Below are 24,384 nucleotides of genomic sequence, written 5' to 3' on the forward strand. Positions count from 1 at the left end.
CAAGGGCTTCTGGGGAATGTAGTCCCGGGGGGAGGGGGTATGTGTCGTTGCGCCGTGCGCATGCGCGGTGCGCAGGCTGGGGCGGCCGCGTGTAGCGGGCGGAGGCCGCGCAGGCAGTGGGTGACGGGCCGCTGTGAAGGGCGGGTTGGTGAGATTCTCCCTCTCCGCACCCTGCCGGAGATGTCCGGTGCGAAGGAGAAGAAGCGGGCCAAGAAGATGAGGAACCAGCCGGCCAGCGTCACGCTTCCCGCTGAGCCGGGGCCCTTCCCCGACGGCGGGAGCAGAGCCTGCCTGCCCCCAGGTACGGCCGCGGCACCCCCTACCCGGGTCTGGCGTGGGTGACCGCGGAGGGGGTGTCCGTCCCCCCTCTCTCAGGGCCGGGTATCCCCGTGTCCTCAACGCCGGGCTCCCCTCAGGGTCGGGGTCTCCTCAGCCCTGGCGGCCGGCGAGGCGGGCCCGGTGTGGGAGCATGGCTGGGTCGCGTCCCCCGTCGTTGGCTCCTCTAGCCGTGGTTCTCCTTAATACACGTTTTTCTGCGACATCCCTTCGGTTGCACAACAAATCCCTGTCACCCGCCGCGGCTACTCGTCTTAAAACGAATTTGAACGTTATGGCCCGTCCAGTGACCTCCCTTCTCTTTCTGCCGGGCCTGGGAGCCGCAGGAGGCGCAGGTTTGGCCTGCTGGGCCCGTGATAAATGATCTGATGTTTTCCCATCAGATCGGCCTGCCCAAACAATTTGCCTTTTGACGCTTGTGGCTCCTGTATCTGCGGAAGAGGTGTTGTCAGGAGGCAGCAAGGCATTTCCCTAAAAGGCAGTGTTGCTAGGTCATTGCTGGTGCTTTTTCTATACGGGTAACGTTTGCAGCTAAAGACTGAAGGATCCTGTCAAGCTGTATGCCTTTTTTCATCTGTGTGTTTCGACCCGAATCCTGTATGCTTCAATTGGACTTTGATTTCCACACCCACCCACCTCACCCCTATTCCATGTTTTAATTTTGTTACTTGTGTTTTTTGATCTCTTACCCCATTTCTCATGACACACAGGTTGATTTTCACTAGAGGAGCTCCTTGAACTGTATGGTCCCACGTTTCTTCAAGCACTCATCTTCATGCCATTGGAGGGGTGGTGGGAATGGCTGTCTTGGCCCTTTTTAGTCCAGTTGTCCAGCATGAGCTGCCTGAGAACCATATCTCAAGTTGTACTAGAAATCCTAACCAAGACTTAACTGAATAGGTTGAATATAAGCTAATCTTTAAATATGGACTCCAGTGCCCTCTTAAACTTGAAGTACTGTTAGGTGCGTATCACTCTTGAAAGGTATTTCTGTACCTTAGGAAGCTTACTGTAGGCTTTAGTTATTTAATTTCAATTTTGGTTTAAATACCTGCACCGGAAAAGTAACTTACTGAGCCAACATACATGTGTCATGCTTACCTTATTTATTGCTGTAACAGAAATACATATCAGTGAGATAAGAATTCATTTCCTTATGGAAAAAAAAAATCGGGGGGCAACAGGGAAGATATTAACTTTGCTGGTTTGGTACCAAAACCCTGACTGGACAATAGTAAAAATCACTGCTGATATTGTATAGACCAGTTTTAGTCAGGTCTTTCCTGTTGGGTCTGCTAAAGTATTGGAGGCAAAGTCTAAATTGGGTACCATTTTCCAAATGTGCAAAAGTTATTTAATTTACTGCAGGCTTGCTCCAGGACAGTGCAAAATTTTTATTTCTTCCATTAGAAAATAACTTAGTTGTGATACATATATGAAATATAATAGGAGGAATGTGCAGTGCAATCTTATGAGGAAAGACTGCGTATAGTTATCAGTTACTCAAACTGCTTTGCATTTCTTTTACCTCTTTTCATCTCTAAACCCTCCAGGAGACATTCATTGTGAGCAGCAGTATCAGCAGCAGAAATTTTCAAACCAGTCATCTGGGCCTTCTTACAGGAAAGACCAGTATTTTCCAAAAGGGCAAAATAGAGGAGAGAGAGGGAGAGGAAGAGGAGGATGGCAAGGAGGACGCCAGAGTGTTTCTGAGGAAATACCAAAATACATAACAGGTTTGTATATAAGAAAAAGGTCATAATGTATATGTGCAAGGCAATGTGCTGGTGATTTAAGTTTGCCATCTGTCTTTGTTTTTGTACAAGAGCAAAAATTAGAACTGATGCTATGTTCTTCCGTTTTTCCTGATTTTCTCCGAAATACAGAAGTAGTTGTGTACTGGAATGAATGACCAGCTGTTGTTCAATGAGTCCTTTCAGACATCTGAGTTGAAAAGCTGCACTTGGTTGTAATGAGGGATATGGATTTAGGTTTCTGTTTGCCAGCAAGATGAGTACTGACAGTCATCTGCTTTTAGTGTAGCCAATGGAACTGTTTTTGCCTATGATGTGAGTTAAAGACAACTTTTCATCTAACAGAACGTTTGTTTAGGAGAGCAGATTAACTTTTCAAAATGTGGCGATGCTCTGAATGTAGATACACTTCCATAAGCATAAAACAAGACCAACCACTGAATTTTTTTATTTCATCATTTTAAAATGGTCTGTAATATGATTACTGCTTGTGTTTTTTTCCCTGCTGAAGTTTATTTCATCTCTCTGAATACCACCTGAAAAGATTGCTACAGTAATTTAATAAAGCAGGACTTAATGCAAATAGGACTTGTTGATTATGCCACGGCTTTCAGATTCATTAATGTGTAAGTATTTGCTTAACTATATCTGTAAGCTTGAGAATATCTAAAGAATTGAAATTTCTTCAGTAATAGTATAGAGTATTTACTTTTGTCTCAAGATGTAGTAGGAGTACTCTGCTGGAATTCAGTAACGTAGGTAGTGTCCCCTTCTTTGAATTTTGCTGTTTGTCATGCTCTGATGCAGTTCTTTTCATTCCAGTGTCTGCCTTTGCTCAAGCTCGTGCTGCTGAGATCAATGCCATGTTGAAAGCAGTTGCGCAGAAGTCTTCAAACTCTTTGGTTTTCCAGACTCTACCTAGGCACATGCGAAGGCGAGCTATGAGTCACAATATTAAACGACTACCCAGGCGGCTCCAAGAGATTGCCAAGAAAGAGGTACAAGTGTGTTCTATAGTATTTGATAAACTATATAGTGTGCATAGCTAATGCACAGTGTTCAGCTGTACATTTGTTAATGAGCTTATCTGCAAAACCTCCCTGCGTACACAGGTTCTCAAACCTCACTAACCACTTGGCTTTGTGGTTATCGGACATGTTGAAAAGTTACTAGAGTAACGATGATAGAAACCCCCCACTTCAGCAGGGGTTGTTCAGGCAGTGTGTTGGTCACAGGAGATCCATGAGTCCCCAAAAACACCTGTCTGCCTTGCACCCCACCACAGCTGTCAGGTGTGACCCTGCGTGCCTCAAGCCAGCATAGCCCATTCATGACCGGCACGATGGTTCAAGTGTTGTAGCTCAAGCGTGGGAGGTACACTGCAGTTGCTGGTGGGCTGCATGCAGCTTAAGACGTGTGAATTGACTGTTCCTGGCTGCTCATGAAACTGAACATTTAGTCAGAATGCTCCTGTGGAGTTACTTGCTTCTTACCTACTGTGGCCTTCCCATAGGTTTAAAAAAAAAAAAATAAAAAATGGTTCAGCAGGATTTTATTGTGAAATGATCTCACTGTCGTTTGGCATTGATCACTTTATCATCTCTAGATACTTCTTAAAGTGATCAAGTGAGTTTGCTTGGTGAGTTTTCTGTGGATTAAGGTTGACTGATTAACATATTTCTTGCATTCTGTTTTCACTTGCATTGTCTTTTTTAAGTTCTTTGAGATCTTACTCCTTCCACCCCTAGTTCCTGAAGATGATTGTTCATGATTTGGAAATTGCTTTGGGTCCTTCCACGCACGTTCCATAGGGCATGTTTTATTGGATCTTCCTAACCTGTATCTCTTCTTTTAGTGCTCTGGTTAGCATTCTTTTTGCTTTGTTAGTCATGACAAGAGATGTAATTTGGCCTGTTTTCTGAGAACTGAGGGAAGAAGGAGTGGGCTATTTTGCATAGTTGGTTATGTGCTTTATCCTTATTAAATAATCTAGATTTCTTTAATATTTATGCTTGGTTCTTTTGTGTCCTGCTTTTTTAACTCCTTTCACATGATAGCTTTTCTGACTTCTCTGAACATGCTCACGCTTATTCTCCTGTACTTATTTCCACTCCTTGTATGATTCTTGGATTTTTGTGATTATTTAATTGGCCCTGGTGCAGCTGTATTTCTTCTGCTATGTTTCCTCTCCTCAGGTCTTTTGATGTAGTTTGTGTGTTTGCGCAGGCTGTTTTGTTTCGTGTATTCTTGCAGCTTGTCATATCTCTTGAACTATTTCCTTTTGCAAAGGTTCTGCCTATTACTTTTCAGTGTTTGAAGTCTGCTTCTTTAAAGTTAACTGTTCCAATTCTGCTGCATTTTCTTGCATTTTCTTAGATCCTTTATCATAACCATTTTCATCCAAACATTTATCTTCACTATCTCTCATTTCTTCAAAAGCTTAAAGGTTCACATTCTTCATCTACAATACACATCCTTTTTGCTCTAATTGTCTTTCTGAAGCAGTCAGTCACATACCATTGATCCAGTGGCTTATATTGCCTACTCTGCAGAGGAATGATGGGTCTGATGCGAACATATTTTATTTTTTTCTGCATTTCTGTTTTGATGTCGTGGGTTGCTTCAGTGTTTTCCGTGTTTGTCTTGCTAGTGATGTTCTATCATTCTCATTCCTGTGCGTTTCTTACAGCCAGTGGTCTGTTGTCAACTATTCCTTGGTGAGCTTACAAAGGACGTCCAAGAATTTTTTTGTGTCGTACAGTCCCTATTTCTTTCTACCACTTCTCTTCACAAAGAGACAAATCAAACATTGATGAGAGAGTCAAGCCTTCCTCTCCAGCCATGCATTCACCCATAATAATTTAGAGCTTGACTGGGTATTTATTCAGAATTTGGTCAAGACACCACCACAGTCCTTTCTTGTTCGCTTCTACACATTGTAGAATCCTTAGGGTCCTACCTGGCAGTCTGAGAGTCTGTACTGCTTCTGTACAAGCTCAAATCTCGAGGTGTTCCTAGTGTCATGTTCATTTGTTCATATGGATATATTGATGTCGGGCTTCATGCAGGAAGTAGCAGATCTTACTGTTCACTGGGAAGTTTCTGAATGTACGTGGATTTTGGTTTACCTATGGGTTCCAGTCAAACCTTGATGCACTTGTGTGGTTGGGGCTTGTGTATAAAGTTTTGAAGTGTTAGTCAGCCTCAAGTATTATGGAGAACTAACATCAGAATAAAGTATAACTTAATGCTAGTGCTTCCTGTATCCTTATGTATGTCAGCATTTTTCTTTTACAGAAGTTTGTCCTTTTGAGATTCACTTCAATATCCTCTCTTTTAAAAACAGGCAGAGAAAGCTGTACATCAGAAAAAAGAACAGTCGAAGACTAAATGCCGCAAAGCTAGAAGGCGCCACATAAATTTGGTAGCAGAGTTTAATCGTAGGCAAAGAAAGAATATTTGGCTGGAAACGCATATTTGGCACGCAAAGAGATTTCATATGGTAAAGAAATGGGGATATTGTTTAGGAGATAGCCCTACGGAGAAGTGCTACAGGGCTTGTTACCGAGCCATGACAAACCACTGCCTTCTTCAGGTATCACATTTACATCTTTTTTAATTTGTTTTCTTTGTTATTTTGCCAAGGTGAAGTAATCAGCAGTTCAGTTATAATGAGTATTTCTGTCTCTTTGAAGTACTGTTGTGTCAGCTGTTAATAACTACTACGTATGAAATGAGTGATTTCATAATTGCAGTGAAGGGCGGTGAGTATCAGAGAGAACAAGCTGAACCTTCAGAAGAGTCTTACGGTAACTATGACTGAAGTACTGCATCTTCAGTCTTCTCAAGAGCTAAGAGATTCAATGAATCCCTGCGTCATCTTCCTGAGCAGGATGCTATTGAAGACAGGTGCTTTGTTCCATGTCCTTTTTGGTCTGTTGGTTTGAGAGGCAGGTTGGCCCTCAAGTAATAAATGCCTGACAGCTCTCCTGTAACAATTTTAAGTCAAAAAAGAAAAATTGTTTCTCTTTGAATGAAAAATTACTAATTCAGTGTAAATTGTGAAGGTCCTGTCTGGTCTTTCCTTGCTAGGCTCACTTTCAAGAGTTATTCTCACTGGGCCACTATCCTGTTTTTTCAGGACTTATCATATTATTGTTGCCTGGAGTTGACTGGTAAAGAGAATGAACTTCTGAAGCAACTTGCTCGAATATGTAGCATTGACACAGGTAAATTTTTTGTAGTTCAAAATAAAGTTAAGATTCTGAATAGACTAAAGGATGAGCCATCCTTTTCCTTTTTTAATATTTTAATCAATCTCAATAGTAGTAACAGAGTTGATACTGAGTTGTGATTTTGGTTGAATAACATAATTAAAACCTCTCATACTAGGAGGAGATGTTCTTATTTTCAGTTGCTTATTAATAAACTAATTGCAACGCATGTTCTTTCTTTGATACTCTCCCAACAGCCAGACTGAATTTCAATTTTCTTTTTTAAATGAAAGATTACTTTGTTTTTCAATAAATATCATCTTCTTTAGGATTAACATTTGAAGAGGCTTGTTGTCTGTCTGGAAGATTCGAGGGTTCCCTGAATCTTTACCAAGCAGATCGCTATCCTGAGGATATGCTTGGTCCCGTTACATTTATTTGGAAACCCAGGGGTGTCTCTGAAAACAGACAGTTATGGATCTGGATGCATCCAGCTCTCAAACAGGTATCTTTTTCATTACAGTTGAACTCTGATTTCTTTATGCATTGTACATTTTTTATGATGAAGATACCTTCTGAAACGTGTAGAAGAGCTAGATATAGTAGATGGCTTTAGAAATTAAAAGTTGGAAGACTGTTTCTGCTCTAACTATATTTTTGTGCTGCAGTTTGTTTTTACAAAGCTTTTGCAGAAGCTGCGTGCCTCTGAGGTTTGGGGTTTTTTTTAGTGTTTGAGCTTGTTAAAAGGTGTTTTTTTTGTGTGCCACTTGCTTCAGGATACGCTTGCAATATGATTTTGCTTGATTCACATCCTTCCCACTGGCACCCCCAACAGGCTGTTTGGTCTCATCACAGATAATCATAATTGATACTTAGCTATGAACTTTTTTTTTAAAAAATAACAATTTTGTGCACTGGCAATTTTTCTTACATTAATTTGAGTGAGAATAAATTCTTAGCAAAATTCAGCATTGCATTCAGGTCTTAATAGTAAGCCCTGGACTTCAGCAGAATGAAGTTTATTCCCTTAAATCGATATAGGAAAATAAATAGTAGGGTGTAATTCTTAAAACTGTACTTAAGCTTTGCAGTGCACTGCCTATCCTAATCCAAACCTTTAATTTTTCTTAAGGACATACTGAGAGAGTTAAAAGCAATTTTTCAGTGTACAGAGCCTCAAGACATCTATATTCCTGAGCCTGTTACAACATCAATTCAAGAGGAAAAACAAATGGATGTTGTTCTCAGCCTTGGCAAGAAAAGGAAGAAGGAGGATAAAGAAGGAGAAAGAGCTGTGCCAGTGAAAAAAATAATTGGTGATGGCACTAGAGATCCATTCCAGTCCTACTCTTGGATCTCGCAGACTACTGGCATTGTGATCAGGTTTGTTCACAGCAGAGTCAAAAACTGTGACCTATAACCAGTTAATATAGCTAAATTCTGGCTTAACAGTACTAGGGGAAAAAAAATATTGTGTACTGTACGATTGGACATTCACCTGAAATTTTCCTCTGTTTCAGTGATAGAACTATGGAGATTCTCAGATACCGTCTGATTGGCCCATTATCACACTCCATCCTTACAGGGACCTTGAAAGCTGCTTCTCTCCAAACAGTAAGGAAATTGGCAGTTTGGATATTACTGTAATTTTAATAAGATTTCTAGAATGTGCAAGCTTGTTTATGCTAGAAGGAATCATAAACTATCAAGCCTTGCTTATTATAAAGTGTAACCTGTGTATTTCTGCTTTGTTAGCTTCTCTGTATTGAGCCACCTTAATAACGCTGATCTTGGGAAGAACTGCTGTCTGGATTTTAAGTGGGGGATAGGAAGAAAACAGAAGCAGTGGTGCTGTTGAGCAGGCTGTGTAGTTTCTGCTGTAGTGATGTATTGTGCTGAGAGGTCCAAAACAATTCATATTCTCTTTGACCAAACATAGATGATGTTTCTTGAGCGATGAGCCAGAGCGAAAGGGCGAGACGTGTAAGGTATAGAAAACTTTTGTGTTTTCAATCAAATATGCAATTTCTCCAGGATTTAGTATTTTGTCCACCTCTTGGTACATAGCATCACTGTGGTTTTAGTGTGGGGTTTTTTGTCTCTTGCAGCAAACATGACTAGGCGATGAAATCTCTGACTTTCTGTAAGAAACAATGACAGAATTAGAAAGCATTGTGGATTGCTTTGTTTATTTTTGGAACACAGGTTAAACTGAACAGTTTATTGGGGATTACTCTAAGATGGAGTATAGGAATAGACTGCATCAGGAAAATAATACTTTAGTTTGAGACTTAGGGAGGAAGAAAACAACCATAGCGATTAAGGGAAACTGAGAGTGAGTTCATACTGATAGAAAATACTGAGTGACTACTTGAGTTTAATTAGATGTGTTGTTTTCCAGGAGATGGCAGATTCAGAGACAGAACTGAATAACTGGTGGGTAGAAAACTGCAAGGACTCTGAAAAAGTATCTCTTCATCAACGTCAAAGCGCAATCTTTGAGCTATTAGAAGGTATTTGGGCATGTGGGTGCTATGGGAGGAAGGGGAGACTCCTCAACTCTAGTGGTCAAAACTGGCAGGCTATTAAGTTGACTTCACTTTGGAAGTTCTTATTATTTGCTTGGTCAAGAGAGTGATGCCATTGAGCATGTGCTTAGGTAATTACTGTGGCATGTCAAAGATTTGAGAAATGTCACATTAACTTTTTCAAGGGAATTTTAATCCTTTGTGTAGTACAAACTCTTAATAGATAAATTGAATGTTTTTTCTTTATGAACTTATATTTGAGATTGCTGATGGGTATACAGTCTGTTGTGTACTTTCACTCTGTTCCCCCATACACACCAAATTAAGGCAATAAGTTGTACACAGATAAAATGGTAGGCTCCTACCCAAAGTGAAAGTATTATACCTTGCTTTGTATATTTTTGTCTCTAATGAACATTGGATACTTGGCTCAGTTGTAAAGTATCATAAAGTTAATAACATCTCCTCACTTTCTAGCATTGAATCAGGTAAGGAACTGGATTTGGTAGATGTAACACCATACTTGAGCTATACAATGTGAGGCAGTTAAGCAGAGATGAGGTAAAACTTTTAAAAAACTCTTTTTATTATCCTTTCTATGGAAGGCAAGTATAAAAAAAAGGTTGTTTATTCTTTAGGAGATGTGCCAAATGTAAAGGATGAATTGAGTCTGTGAGTTGTGAGAGTGACCTCACTTCTATGTTAAGCATAAATGTAATTGCAAGCTAAGTCTTATTGTGGTCTTTTGTCGTGGGGCATTTAACAAGCATTGGTGAGTTTTCAAAACATGTTAGATTGAGTACTCTGCATTGCTTCTCTGGCTTACAGTGGTGTCACATCCCTGCAGGCAAAAATGCACAAAATAGTAGTGCAGAAAAAGATCACAACTTAATTGGTGGTTTCATGGCAACGTTCATCTGTGTATTTTTAAAGGGATAAGTTCGCCATCAGAATTGCCACCAGGTACAATACTGGGCCTCACTGTTGGAGATCCTCGAGTGAATTTGCCAAAAAAGAAGACAAAAGCCATGCCAGACTTTGAAAAATACCAAGGTAAAATGCCTTGCCTGTATTATGCTTCTCATGGAACTGCTAAAGGCAAGAGATTCAATTTCTCTCTACACTTGTGTTTTCATTTACTGTCACCTTCTGCTGATTGTCTCTTGCTGTTTTCCTCTAGCATTTGAATGATTCCTTTGCCTTTCCACAACCCTTAAAGAACAGAAACAGCTTGAAAGTTGCATAGGTTTTAGAACAGCAGTTGTGAGGCAGGGACATGCACCAAAGCTGGTCTTGTGCTCAGTGGAAGCCTCTGTCTGACCATACAGATGATCCAGGTTCGAATCCTGGCAAGGCCAACCAGGTGCTAAAAGCTACTTAGTGAGTTTCTGTTTGGTGTTTAGTTTTCCTGATGCTGTTTATCTCTGCAAGAAGATACCTGCTGTTGCTGGCTTATAGTCCTACAGCGATGAAAGTTGCAATTCCACTGGAAAAAAAAAATTACTTTTGCAAGATTAGCATTTCAGATGGCCAAGATGCTGGTTATGTTAAAAAATCAAAGATGCATGCATGACTTCTGAAACTTTCACGTCAATGCTGACTTACACATTTTAGTGCAAAATTCAAATTCATTTGGATTTGAACATCCTTAAAAAATGTGCAAGAGCATATACAGTATACAATGGAGTTTGTGTACAGTGCTCTGTAGGCATTTCCAATTAGGTTGACTGGACACAGACTGCCTCGCCTAATATGAGAAACATAATAGCCAGCTAGCAAACAGTAGCAAATAGGACAAGTTGAAGGCTCCAGAGGCTTGAAAATACATTTCCTTGGTGGTGTGTTTGCAAGACACTAGAATCTGGCCTCACCTTTCACTTACATCAGCTTGAACGCCTATTTTACTTACTGTCTTTTAGCTCTCTGCACAACTCTGTTGTCTGCATTTTCTTACATCCTCCTATTCTACCCTCCATATCTAGAACAGCCTTTCTCCTATTAATTAATTCTGCTCAGCTAACTTTCTCATCATTAATGTTCCTGTTGGAAATGCTACAGCATACATGACCACTACTTTGGTTCCTTCCTGCCGAGAAGTAAGGTGAGCTGTGTAGCACTTGTTTACAGATACTGGTTGGAGCTAGTAAAGGAGTTAGCAAATACGAGAAGTAATTCGGCCTGCTTCATTCTGCTTGTCATGTCTGGGAAGATGTGTTCAAGAAGGCAAGATCAGCAGGAGGCATCTAGGCATTGGAAGTGTCTCATAGTAGTTTCTCTCCCACTGCCAGAGCTGGTTGTCCCTCAGGAAGGAGGGCCATGGTAAAAAGATAATGATGTAAGATAGGGAGTCAAGGAGAAGAAAATACCTATGCCTTTTTTCTTTTGGCTGGCTGGAAATGTCCATTTTCAAGATCTTTTTACTTGGGGTTTTCCTTCACTTGCAAAAAAATCTTGTAAACCACAAGCATTCAGAAAATCTGGTGTTGCTTTCTGGTTCCTTTCTGAGTGGTTTTTTGTTTTGTCATGAACTTAAAACTGTACCTGCCCTCTCTGACTTTTGTTCAGGAGAGGGAGAAGGTCCTTGATCGGCTAGCAAGGAAAGCCAGACTTCACAATACCTTCTAATTTAGGTTCTGCTAAAGGACTTAATGTTACACAAGCGTGTCACTACTAAAGAAGTTGAGTAGGTGGAAAGCCTACAGCTTCCTTCTAGTAGAAAATATAAAGGACATCATGGTAAGGGAGCAGAAAAGGAGGGGCCAGCGTTCCTACAAGGAGCAGTTAAGGAGACAGTATGAGGAACTAACGGTTCAGCAGGGGGAGCCGCTGCTGTTTTCCGTGTTTCCCACCTGAGTGACTTTGTAGGAAGAGTTACAGGATCATTCCCAATCTCCTGCATACATATTACATGTGCAGTGGCGGAATCTTACGGCATAGTAGTTCATCTCTCCTACATGAGAAACTCAAGACGGAGGTCTAACTGCCACTCTCCTGTCTCCCTCATTGAGTATTCCAAAGCGTTTAGTTGGAAACAGAGACTGTTGTTACTCTATGAGGACTGTTGTTCCTAAACTAATTTTGTGGTTGGCTATGTGACAGCTGCTACCTGTGTTATATCTCTGCCTTAATGGGCCTCCTAGTAGTTAAAAGCAGAGAAGCTACCTTTTTTTAAATACTTCTAGAAAATTAATGCATGTTAGGCTATTAAGATCAGATATTTTTATAATTTTCTAGTCAGGGGAAAGCATTCGAGTGCATTTAATTCTTGGTATTTTGAAAGAAAAAGTAAAATTGCATATGTATTAATAAAAGGAAGCCTAGACATAATCAGTTATTTTGCAGAATGCATTTTATGTCTAATCTGTTCTCTCTATGCAAGCATTATGCTTTCTTGCCACAATGTAGTGTTTCAGGAGACCTATTATAAGGTCATCCTGAATTCTGTCAGCTTAGTTTATAATCTCCTTGGAGTGTGGCGTCTTGTTGCATATTTCACTGCCTTTATAAACCAATTGTTTTCTGACCCTTGGTTTTGATGTAACCTTACTCAGATGTGATAATATAGTGAGCTGATCTTTATTTAAGAAATGCTAGCAGTCATTTATTTGCCTTAATGACGTCATGTTGATAGAGCAATTAAAAGGAACTCCACACTTTTTTCCCGTTCTTACTTCCTGGACATTTAAATACTGTTAGGGTTAGTATTAGTAAGGTTGCAATGGCACTGCATATGTTAGCAGATTCTGTCTGTGCTTTAGCCTCTCTTGTTCTTTAATGCTATGTAAAAGCTAACTGATTTTCCTGGGAAATCTTTACTAATGTTTACTACTATTCATTGTTTGTTAAGTGCATGAATAGTTTAAGTTACAGCCATCATCTTTGCCTGTGGATTGTCATACGTGCAATCTGTGAAATGATACACATCTGTCCATATCCCTTTTTTTCCAAAATGCTGTTCTAAGATATGCCTCTGTAGTTTTTCCCTATCAGTGACATGCTAACCAATCAAAGGTAATTTCAGTCTTTCCCAGTTACTCTCACTCCTGCATGCATAGCCATGTGTGCAAGCTGTGTGTTACAGATACGTGCTGATGGGATTTAATGAAAGAACTGCCCTCATTTTTTCAGGCTGGGGGATAGAAAGTTTGTGAATAAATCACTTTTCACTGCCTTCTCAGCAGGTTTATGCCTTCTGAAAGTCAAGTTTCCCAGTAAGCATTCAGTGTTTATGTGACTGCAAATTAGTGTTGTTCTCCATTTTAGAGTATGCTCCCGACATTTTGATATGCTTTTATTGTCTTCTATGGGAGAATGCAAATTCCGCTGCCTTAAAAACTGCTCAACATATGGAGTATGGTGGAGCTTTTGAACAGTCAGTGAATGAGATGCATAGAAGGAGAATGCATCGTGGAAGATAAGTGAGCTGAAGTTCCTTCTGCATGCACAAAGCCTGAGTCTTTGCCTGTAAATGCATCTATTGCAGAGGTTTAGGTATCCGGCATCAGTTGTCCTGGTATGCACCCCTAGGTAGATATGTCTCTCAGACTGCTCCCTAGCAGTGCTTATATTTTTGCTTTTTCTGCCATTTCCTCGCAGAGGAAAGGAGAAATTTCAAATAGAACTCTTACTCTTAGGCCTGTCTTCTAAGACTGTTAAGATAATCAGCAACGCAAATCAGAACAACAGCTTACATGGAACAAAACCTTCCTCTCTCTGTATTGTCTAGGCACCAACCATTGACACCATCAGAAGCAGATAATGTGCTGATTGTCGCTGAGCTTTGTGTGCTGAGTGATACAACTCTCTATTTCCTATACTGCCTCTAACATCTTACTTCCACTATCATCAGCAACTTGTTCATCAGTAGAGTTACTTCCCCAGCAATCTTAAAATGTGGACTGAAGAAAACAGAAGAGCAGTAAGAAAGAAAGAGAACTAGTGTGAGGATTTGGGATTATAATTTGAATTATAGTATGTTTAGCAGGGAGATTAAATTATCCAAGTTCAATGGGGATCAAGGAGAAAGAATGTACCAAGTTAGAGAAGGGTTTTTTAGGGCAGTGAGGGGGATGTTGTATGGACTGTGGTGATGGAACGAGACTCACTTAAAAGGGCTCTCTAAAGTGGAAAAAAAAAATACTCATGCCATTATAGAATATAGGAATTGTAAAGAACTCCAAGAATATGTCAGGGATAGACTGTCTAAACTGTGGTAATAGAAAGAAATGATTAAAAAAAAACGGAGAAATTTACAGTGAATAATTTCCAGTTGAAAGAACTAGAATGTGTTTAAATAACTTAACATAAAGAGATTCTAGTACTCATGAATGCTTTCTGTACAGAAGAGGGGAAAGTCACTTCCCTTACTGTATGTTTTCTTGTAACTATGTGCCCTTCCCCCTTGGTTATGTGTAAGAGTTAGGAAGGAATTCCCCACCACCACTACACACAGTTTTGTTGCTGTTTTTTTTCTCCTTCCTTTGAGACATTGATATTTGCTGTATCTCAAGACAGAATCTGATAATTTCTTCCGTATTTCTTCCTCTTATATAAATGTAACTCATCAGCAAGGATGCATAGCAAGCATCATCTTAACGCCATCAAACTGTCAGGAGTGCTGCCGTATTTAATATTTTTTTGGATGATTTTACAACTCTTAATAATGTGGACATCTTGAAGATTACAGATTTTAAATAATTATTGCAGTTATGTTCAGCAGTATTGTGTTAGTACCACTGAATAATCCATATCTTCTGTGCTCAAAGTCTTTGTCAATGTTAACTGGAAAAATTAGCTGAATCTTCTTTTGAAAGGTTAAGTGATTTAAAAAAAATGAAACACAACACATTATATTCCTTTAATATGTAAGACCTTGTAGATGACAAAATGAGCAGCAATCCCTGTAAGTTTTAATCACAAAACTCTTAATGGGTTCATTGTATTGTTTATTGGTAAGAATTATTTTACTTAAAATACGAATCATCATGGATTACATACTGTACACTGAAAGCTTTTAATACATAGATCACGAAAGGTAGGTATATATTTTCTCTGCTTTGTTTAGATTGTGGAGCTGAAGAAGAGGTAGGTTATTTAATACCTCAACGATCGATTTTAAAGTTAGAAGTGTTATTTATCTTCAGTAATGCACGCAACTGTTGGTCTGTGTAGACATAAGCAAAGAATAATCCCTTCCTTGAAGTACAAAACCTGAAAAGATCCAGAGTGGGAAGCTGGTGCTCAATAAGTAGTTGCATGCTAGTCATACATAAAAGTATTTCCTGTATATACATTTCTTAAAGGTCATCCTCGCTTCTCTTACAAGTTTACTTAGACGGACTTATTTTAGGCTTTGTTGTGTTGCTTTTTCTGACTTTCACCAAACCTGTTAAGCTTTACACTCTGCCTGAAAGGCCAGATTCCAGAATATTAAAGGTGGCATGTGAAAGATGTAACTTACATTGCCAAAGGACATGTCATTTGTAATAATAAATGCCTGTTTGTAAGAGAATGCCAGGTTAATGCTTCTAAAACTAACAGTTTATTTCATATTTTGTATTTGGAAAACCATGTGGTAGTAAGATATTGCAGAAGCAGTGATGCTTTTTAAGCTTTTAGTAGTCTCTTTACTTAGTTGTCTGCTCATTGTACTTACGATAGTGGAGTGGTTTTGGTAATTTGATACTTAAGCCACAAAAATTGCTTGAATTTTGTTTGAAGGTTCTCTTCTTTTGTAGATAATGATAAAGTTAGGCAGCTGTACCTGGAGGGTGTGCCTGTAGACTGTGCTCACAGCTTTATCTGGGACCAGGACATCTGTAAGAACGTCACTGAAAATAAAATCTCAGAGCAGGTAACTAAGAAGGTGGATTGCCATGGAGAAAAGAGCTAACGGTCCATAGAGTCCATTGAGTGAGACTCTTGAAACTTGTATAAATCCAAGAGCAGTAGTTTCCTAATGTCATAGTATCTAGCTGCAGAGCTGAAGTGTTTATTTTGTGGCCTTTACGTAATGTTCTTGCACAACCATTGTTCAGGATTCAATTAAAAGAAAGCTTTATTGGATTGTCTACAGGACCAAGTAGTTGTAGGTTTATTTAACAGAAGCATTTGGAATCGGATTTTCCTACATCACCTTGACTCACATAAAGCAGATAAAAAGGATGAAGTGGCACAGAGAGGCCCGGGTGGTTCACTCCTCTGTCATAGCCAGGACAATTCTGACAGAAGAGTCACGGAAGCTGGAAGGAAAAAAATCCCTCTGGTTCTGAACTGCAGCACACTGTTGTAGGGGTTCTGGGCAATACTTGTGATTTGTAGAGAGCTTTAAATGTGCTGTTACAGGTTTGAAATACATCTTGACATTTCCGTTGACAATGGAGGAGCAACCCATAAAATGCATGGGTAAAATGGTGATTTAGTCACAAGATGTGATAAACTTTTGGCACCATTGTAATCAAGAAGAGAAAATATTTGCATGGCAGAAACATGTCTCTAAATATGCTCTATGAAAATTAGTTTCGTGCTTTTCCGAATTGGCTGCCATAGTGTAGAAAAAGCAGAGTACTTAGAAAATACTGTATTAGCACATAACAGTTAGCAGCACAGTCTTTTTGTGTTCTTAATGCTGTCATGAAATGCAATGTTTACCTTATAGAACAGCTGATGCAGAAGGGACATGTAAAGAGTCAGTCTGATAGTCTGTTCTTTTTATACGTGTATTCTTAATGTGGTACAATGAAATATAACAACTGGTGATTGACAAAGCCTTGGTGCCAGCGTGCTTTATGTGGAACTGTTTCGTGACCAAACGTTCTTCCCATCTCCCTGGATGTAGTTCAGCTTTGCTCTGTGTATTGACAGACTGTCTGAAAGCACCTGTTCAGCCTAGTCTTGTGCACAAATCTATGAATACCAAGTTGCAATACTTGTTTTTCCTCCTTCATCTGTGCTGTACGTTTTTGCTCTGAGTTTCAGTACCTGCCCTCCATCAAGGTCTGTAGAAGTAAGAAGGGGTGAAAAAGGGTTCTTAGTACTTTTTTTTTCTAAAACCATATTTCATGCCTCGCTGAAGGTCAGTTCAAATGTATAGCATATTACTAGTATATTTTTTCTAGTTATAAGATCACCTCCTTTCTGATTCTTGGAAGGGTATTTAGAAGAGAGAAAAATGGGTACTAACTTATGGGAAATGTTTCCTCCTTCTCAGGATTTAAACCATATGAGAGCTCAGTTACTGGTACCTGGATCACACCTTGATTTGGGCCCTCGTGAATCTAAGATTCCCATACTGTTGGTGCAGCAGCCAGGGAAAATGGCTGGAGAAGATCTACCAGGATGGGGGAGCGGCTGGGATATCTATCTCCCAAAGGGCTGGGGCATGGCCTTCTGGATTCCTTTTGTAAGTGACTTTAGTTGCAAATTGCAACTAAATATGACAAATTGTATAATTTGTTTCAAAACAGTCAGTTTTAGAGAGTATACTTCACATTGTGTAACCAGTTTGTAATTACAGGATCAAAATCCCACTTTAAAAGAGGGTGTATGAACTGGTTGATGACAGAGCCTTGGTCTTAAAATCTTAAAAGTGAACAATAGCTTTCCATATCTTCTGTTGGGTATGACTGTGCCCACATGGCAGTCTAAAGCAGGAAATCAGAGTGGGGTAAGGAGACGCAAGCTGATGCTATAGCTGTTTGGCTTTGTGTTTCTAAGAGCATATGTCTCTAAAGAGAAATCATTTGGTGCCTGCTGCTAATCCATTTCCAGCTTGGCTATTTCCACTGCTGTGTCAACAAATTGGTTGCCTCTGATTTGGGAGAGAGCTTAAAACACAAAGTTTGAGTTAAGCTTGGTTACTTCTCTGGTGCTGTTTGGAGTATCCTGCTTTGAATGTTTAGACGGCAGTTTTAATGTCTTTCTGCAGTTAAATTTATGTTTTTGAATGCGCAGGGAGTTTAATTGCAGTGATACCTATTGTACAGTTAAAACAAGTTGGGCAGTGACTTATTCGAAGTAATGTGACATTCCTGGCAACATACAAGATCAGAACCTGTGAAATTCTCTTCAGTTCTGCTGATAGCTTTTTCAGAATTAAATTTAAAGAGCATGACTAACATTTTTGTTGAAATGAGCATCTAGAACTGTGAAAACCATACTTAAGTTTATCTTTTTTGAAAGCTAAAGTGATAGACTTTCTTTTTTCTAAGGCAGTAGCTTCTGGAGCATTAATGTGGTTTTTTTTTTTCAGTTAGGAACCCGGAATCAGTATCAACATTGCTTTTTTGGGTTTTGGTTTTTATAACAGATATATCAAGGTGTACGAGTTGGTGGCTTGCAAGAGGCTTTAAAGCATTCTGAGTATCAAAGAACACCTCACACTCCAAATGATTTCCCAGACTGCCAGGCAGGAAAGCAGTTTGCCAAAGAACTGGAAACCAGTCTTCTTGAAAAATTCAAACGGTAATATTAACTTCAAAATTGATTGCAAGAATGAAAAAATTGAATACTGCTTGAAATATTCCCTTAATTATCTGTTGTGTTCATTTTAACCTGGACTTACTTTAAGATCTTCCACTAGTGTTTTAAAGCCCAATATTCTAAAAAACAAAAGGATCCTAGATGTATTTAACAGAAAAGCTCTGCTAAACAGTGCATATAAATTAACTAAAGCCTTCTATTCACAGAGATATGCTCAGTTATAAGGCTGTAACAAGGCTGCATAACAATAAAATAAACAAAGCTATTTCAAGCTGCCTTAGCAGCCAATGAGGGAGGAGAAGGCAAAGGCAAACTGTCAAAGTATGTGCTAAGTGAAACAGAATAAAGCGAAGGAAGAGGTATATGTCAGTGTCCACTTTTTAAATGCCAGGTATTCTGAAGTTTGCCTTCATTTTCACTCCAGTAAATACAGAACTCCTAACCATGAGTATGGGGTAGCTGGAAGTGTCCTCTGTACCAACTGGTGTTGGCTCCCCTTCCAGCAAGGACGGGGAAGTAGGGGAAATTTAGAGGAAAATGTAGTGGTGTCAGTCACAGTACACAGAAATGTCCAGCATGGCTGAAAGCATATGGTGGTCAAAAATGCAGCAGTGTTGTCTAGAAGTATAACTGTAAAATTCTTGCTAAACAAAGGGAATGCACAGTTAACTTTCTGTTCTAAACACCTGGTTTTGAAAACAGAAAAAGTTATTAGACCAGCAGGACAAAGTAGACAGTTAACCTTTTGAAGTGACAGGGACTGAATAAGGGCCCAGGAAACAAATAGTCTTACCTACTTGATTTATCGTTTAGACGTCCACCTGCAAAAAGGGCAAATTATGTCAAGCTGGGCACTCTGTCCCCTTTCATCTGTCCTTGGGGACAGCTGACGAAGAACTGGGAAGGGAGAATGAAAGCTTCAGGAGAATCTGTACATTCCCCACACGCTGAGTGCTGTGCAACTGAAGACCACCGCTTTTGTGACCCCAAAGCAGAAGTGGTCAAAGAAGCTTCCTCTGAGACTGGTGAGATAGAGGAGACTGTTGGAATAACAAGCTCTGAAGCTGTCCTAAAGACAGATGGTGTTACAGGCGCCCAAGACTTTGGTGAGAGAGATGAATCTATGACAACAAGTGACTTTATTGTTCTCAGGTATGTCAAAATGATACATATGAAGTGTTATTTCTTCATTGGGAATTACTAAATTGGGGAAAGGAAGACCTCAGTCTTTATTATTAAGATGAGAGAATTATTTGATACAAATACAGTGAGGAGATTAAATAGTTTTATCTTGGGTCAGAATTTGCTGTTGAGTGGAAGTCCTTCTCCTGCTTTCCCCAGCAACCTTGCTGACTAGATGAAGTAAATTTCTTAAATTATCTTAAATTTAACACTCTTGCGTTTAGCGTGTTCTTGGAGTTGGCATATTCTGTATACTTCGAGGTAGATGAAACTTTTAGAGGCTCACATTTGTGATTCTTAAACTGTTGCTGTGTAAATCAACTTGCATTCTCTTTTCTAATATATCGTCACAGGTGGTTCTTGTGCTACTTAATAAGGTTTATAAAGAAAATAGAGAATCCTCTGCATTCCAGTGCAACGCATGAGGGCAGCAACAGTGTTTGGAAAGTGCCTGAATGCAGGTCTTTCATTTTTGTGTAATTATCAGGGGAAGAAAACATTGGCAGTTCTGGACTGCATTAATGTCACTGAAGGTTTTACAGCATTTGTGATTTAACAAGTTTTGGCGTTTTTAACAAGTAATGTCTCCTTCTAAAGAAATAGTTTCACACATGAATTCCACTGCCCCATGTTCTTTTTGTGCTCAGCATGATACAAATACCAGTTTGGAAGGTTACAAAAAGCTCTAGGGTTTTTTTAATCATCTGTTGTACTACTTGTTAATAACTATCCTTGATGTTTATTTTTAAAAAATTTTAATAGGAGTGAGAAACTACTAAAGCAGTTATCAGCCTGGTGCTATCCCACTGCTGGAAAAGATCGGCGAGTCCGCCTTATTTCTCGACTGGGACAGAAGGAAATGACTCAAGATGTCTTTTTGCCAATCTTGATGAGCTACCCAAGGGCTCTTGTATGGGTCAAGTTGACCCTCTTGAGAAAGGGGAACCCAGAGTTACATGCCATGATTTGCATCCCAACAGAAGATGACTTGCTGCATCTAAGCAAAGACAAACTCTTCTGTGGTCCTCAGGAACCCACACATCATGACATATTCAAGCATAAGGTACAGAAGCTAAAAGAGGAGAAAAAGAAGAAGAAAAAGGATAACACAAAGGGTCTAGAAAGTGACCCCCTGAGCGTTCCAGATAAAGAAACAACTGAGGAACATGAAGACCTCATTCTTGGTCTTTGGTCAGATGTTCTCCCAGATGTTACTTCCCACTGTTCGAGAACTCTCTTGGGATATGTCAGTCGAGGGGATTTTTCGTTGGCTGTGGGCTGTGGAGAAGCACTGGGTTTTGTTAGCTTGACGGGGTTACTTTATATGTTACACAACCAGCCAGCAGATAAAAAAGGGCTTGTTTTGTTAAGAACTCCAGCATCTTTACAGTACAGATTTGCAAGACTTAATATTGAGGTTTAAGTATCATTGCAATGCAGTAGAATGCCAAAAATACCAAAGAATGTCGGTTTTGTCTTTTGTGGCCTTTCTGTCTCAAATTTGAGGTGATTCTGAGCCCCAATAACGTCCGGAGGATTATGAAATAATTAAAAAGCTTTGTAGCATTATTCATGAAAATAACTAATGCATAAACAGACCTAGTATTACGTCTGATGTCCGCATTGCTAAGGATTTCTAACGTGAATGCATCCATTATTATGATCTTCTTTAGAGATAAAGAAGCATATTGTTCATTTTTCACCTTAGAGCAGTGGATGCTATAACAATACACAGAAAATCATTATTTTCCTTTTAGAAATCTTTTGGTCAGGTGGATTCTAACTTTCCAGTGCATTGTTCACATGTAAGTGCATGCGATGTGGTACGGTGTATGTAGCAAGTGGCTTTTCCCGATTCTTCGTGTCTGAATGCATGTGGCTGCAGTGGAACGGAGCAAAATGGACAAATCTATTAAGAAAGCAGAAGGGTACTTACTTTGGTGGAAAAGCGCTGTGCTTAAATGAAATGCAAATAAAATATAGCCTGGCTGTATAATCTTGAATTATAGCAATTGGAGCTCTTAAATTGGAAAGCTTATCAGTCTCTCTCTCTAGTCTGAGAGAGAAAACCCTATTTTTGAAAAGTAATAAGCCTTTCAGATGCAAATTGCTGTTGGTGGGTCAGCATACATTCTGTTAATAATGGGATATTTTGGTTCCTTAAAACATGAGGTTATTTTTGTATGGAATGTGCTAGGATTGAAAGTTTCTTCATTTTACTGTATGGTTTAGGAGTGTTCGAATTCGTAAAACTTGTATGCTGGAGGGGTGAGGGGAGAAAGGTGTTTGATTTGACTGGGGTGAGGTGGGTTGATTTGTTCGTTTTGGTGTTTTGTTGGGGCTTTTTTAAATGATAGCCTTAAGCTTCTAGCCATTCTTGAGTTAAGCAGCCTGAAAACAAGTTTACAATAATACACTGTAGTTTAGCAGCAGCATGATACAAATCTGTACCAGTTGGTAAAATTACCCTGAAATGATCATGTACAAATAAAAATCTAATCTATTCTTGATTCGGGAATCTACTGATTTAGCTTGATTCTTTTAAGAAATTAAATATGGATCAGTTAATGACTTAGTCTTTCTAAGTATCAGTCTGCATATTAATTCCCTCATTCACGGTTTTGTTTGAAAAAGTCTTAGGTGAATAGGTTAATGTTGTTTGAAGTTGTTTGTTGGAGGAAGGATTTAGAGTACCTTACCTCCACAATTATTAAAATTTAGGGTCATTGGTGGATTAAACGTGGCACACACATAGAATCATAGAATTGTCTATGTTAGAAGGGACTTTCAGATCATCTAGTCCAACCATCAACCTAACTCTGACAAAAACCATCACTAAACCGTATCTCTAAGCACTAAGTCTACCTGTCTTTTAAATACCTCCAGGGATGGTGCCTCAACCGCTTCCCTGGGCAGCCTGTTCCAATGCTAAATAACACTTCCAGTGTAAAATGTTTTCCTAATATCCAGTCTAAACTCCGCTGCTGCAACTTGAGGCCATTTCCTCTTGTCCTGTTGCCTCTTACTTGGGAGAAGAGACCGACCCCCACCTCTCTACAGCCTGCTTTCAGGTAGTTGTAGAGAGCGATAAGGTCTCCCCTCAGCCTCCTTTTCTCCAGGCTGAACATCCCCAGCTCCCTCAGCCGCTCCTCATAAGACTTGTTCTCCAGACCCCTTGCCAGCTTCATTACTCTTCTCTGGACCTGCTCCAGCACCTCAGTGTCTTTTCCAAAACTGGACACGGTACTTGAGGTGGGGCCTCACCAGTGCCGAGTACAGGGGGAAGGAGGGAGACCATCTCTGATCACAAGGGAAGTATGAAAAGTGGAGCTGGATTATTTTTTTTGAAGTCTTCTGAAGTCCGATTTAGAAATCACATGCCAGTTGGAGTTATGGCAGCATGTGGGACGGAAGGACGCAGCCTCCAACACAGCTTGGACCGCAGCTCCATGAGAAATCATGCCTAATGGCTCCAGCATCGCTCACCTTTGATGCACCTGATAAAGCAATCATCGTGCCAGAAAGGTCCCGAGAAGCATCTGCGCGAAAGCCGGCAGATGGCCCCAGAGGAAAAAGCTTGGTGCTGCGCGGGGCTGGGATTCACACGCTCCTCGCCCGGTGACTGTGAGCACGGCAGCCTGGAGGTATCTGTGAATAAGGAGCCCCTTAAACATTACAGCCTGGCTGCTCCGATCCAGTTCTCTCGTGGTAATAATCCTGTATTTAATGAACATTTTGAATTGTGAGCCTGATTGAAATATTTCTAGGATCAGAGTTTCCAGAGCTCTGCTTCATGGGAAGAAAGGAGGGGAGGTGATGTTTATATGGCTTTTTCCCCGCTTCGCCTCCCTCATCTTCTTAGTAGATGCATATTTTCTTGCCTCACTAGACCTGGCTTGTATGTGAGAAAGAAAGAGGAGAAGCCCCCCACCCAAGCTATCATTTTTTCTTTTCTGCTTGTAGATCTTTTGTCCACTGAATCTTTCCCAGGTTTTTATTTTTTTAAAAAACATCTGGAGTCTTTTTTCTTTTCCTCCTATTGGTAATTTCTGCCAGGTTTTCATTTCGACACTTCCTGTTACTTTTCTTTGATTTCCATTCCCTATTTCTGATTTATGATCCTTCTCTCTGGTGAGCCAGTGAACAGAAACTGGAATCCAAGTGCATCCTGTTCTGTATATCTTGTAATATTGTTACACAGTTGTTTTCCTTTAAGTCAATGATTTATGCCTTAAGACTTCACTCTCCTTGTAAAATATACTGCAAGCCCGATAAGTTAAAAATGCTCAAAACTCTCAGCCAAAGTTTGTCAGAAAAATACTGTGACTTTATGTAGCTGCAAGGAAATTTTTATCTGTGGTTGGGATTTCCAGATTCTGAGTGTCTCAAGGGTGACTTGAGTCATAAAAACTGTGTCAACACCAGATAATCAAACTGTGGGTAATTAAACCTGTGTTATCCGTGCATCAGCTGGACAGTTTGTCTGTGTTCATCATGTTGAACCAGGTGTAGTTTGCAGCACACATCTGTTCTTGGGCTGTATCTCACTGCAGTTATTACCTGTTGGTTAACTACCCCAGAGCATCTGGATCAGCTCCTGTGGACTCTGATACATGAGCATTTTGGGGAACCCAGGAAGCTCTCGCTCAGTGAAAGATGCTCTCCCAAGCTCTCTGGCTCCCATGCTCTTCTCCAGAGAACTGTCTCAAAATGGATGCCAGCACGAACCCTTAGCTCTCGTCCCTTGCTTGGCAAGAGCTTTTGGAAGCTGATGTGAAGCCCAGAAGGCAATTCTGGTATTATCTGTAGCAGTGAAGAGCTCAAATGCTACTGCGCTGCTCCTGTAGCTCTACCTACGGCTCCCTCAGAGCAGCTGAATAAATGCTGTAC

At 40.0% G+C, this 24,384-nt stretch overlaps 1 protein-coding gene across 1 annotated transcript; it reads left to right on the plus strand.

The window, feature by feature from the left end:
• Positions 1-81: 81 nt before the first annotated feature.
• Positions 82-23,878, plus strand: POP1 (POP1 homolog, ribonuclease P/MRP subunit). Its single transcript, XM_063327257.1, has 15 exons — positions 82-301; positions 1,890-2,072; positions 2,913-3,088; positions 5,437-5,685; positions 6,232-6,319; positions 6,634-6,809; positions 7,437-7,687; positions 7,825-7,918; positions 8,706-8,817; positions 9,766-9,885; positions 15,570-15,685; positions 17,042-17,233; positions 18,140-18,294; positions 19,126-19,464; positions 20,257-23,878. The coding sequence occupies exons 1-15, from the start codon at positions 181-183 to the stop codon at positions 20,915-20,917; spliced, it is 3,033 nt and encodes a 1,010-aa protein (XP_063183327.1). The 5' UTR covers positions 82-180; the 3' UTR covers positions 20,918-23,878.
• Positions 23,879-24,384: the final 506 nt, after the last annotated feature.

Source organism: Chroicocephalus ridibundus, chromosome 2 (genome assembly GCF_963924245.1).
Source record: "Chroicocephalus ridibundus chromosome 2, bChrRid1.1, whole genome shotgun sequence".
In the NCBI taxonomy this organism is placed as follows: domain Eukaryota; kingdom Metazoa; phylum Chordata; class Aves; order Charadriiformes; family Laridae; genus Chroicocephalus; species Chroicocephalus ridibundus.

What these genes read in the sequence shown, in the direction of transcription:
- POP1 (XM_063327257.1), top strand. Translation starts at nt 181, where the DNA reads ATGTCCGGTGCGAAGGAGAAGAAGCGGGCCAAGAAGATGAGGAACCAG. An exon ending in CAAACCACTGCCTTCTTCAG is followed by an intron (nt 5,686 to 6,231) that starts GTATCACATTTA and finishes CTGTTTTTTCAG; the next exon opens with GACTTATCATATTATTGTTG. An exon ending in AGTGACTTTATTGTTCTCAG is followed by an intron (nt 19,465 to 20,256) that starts GTATGTCAAAAT and finishes AAATTTTAATAG; the next exon opens with GAGTGAGAAACTACTAAAGC.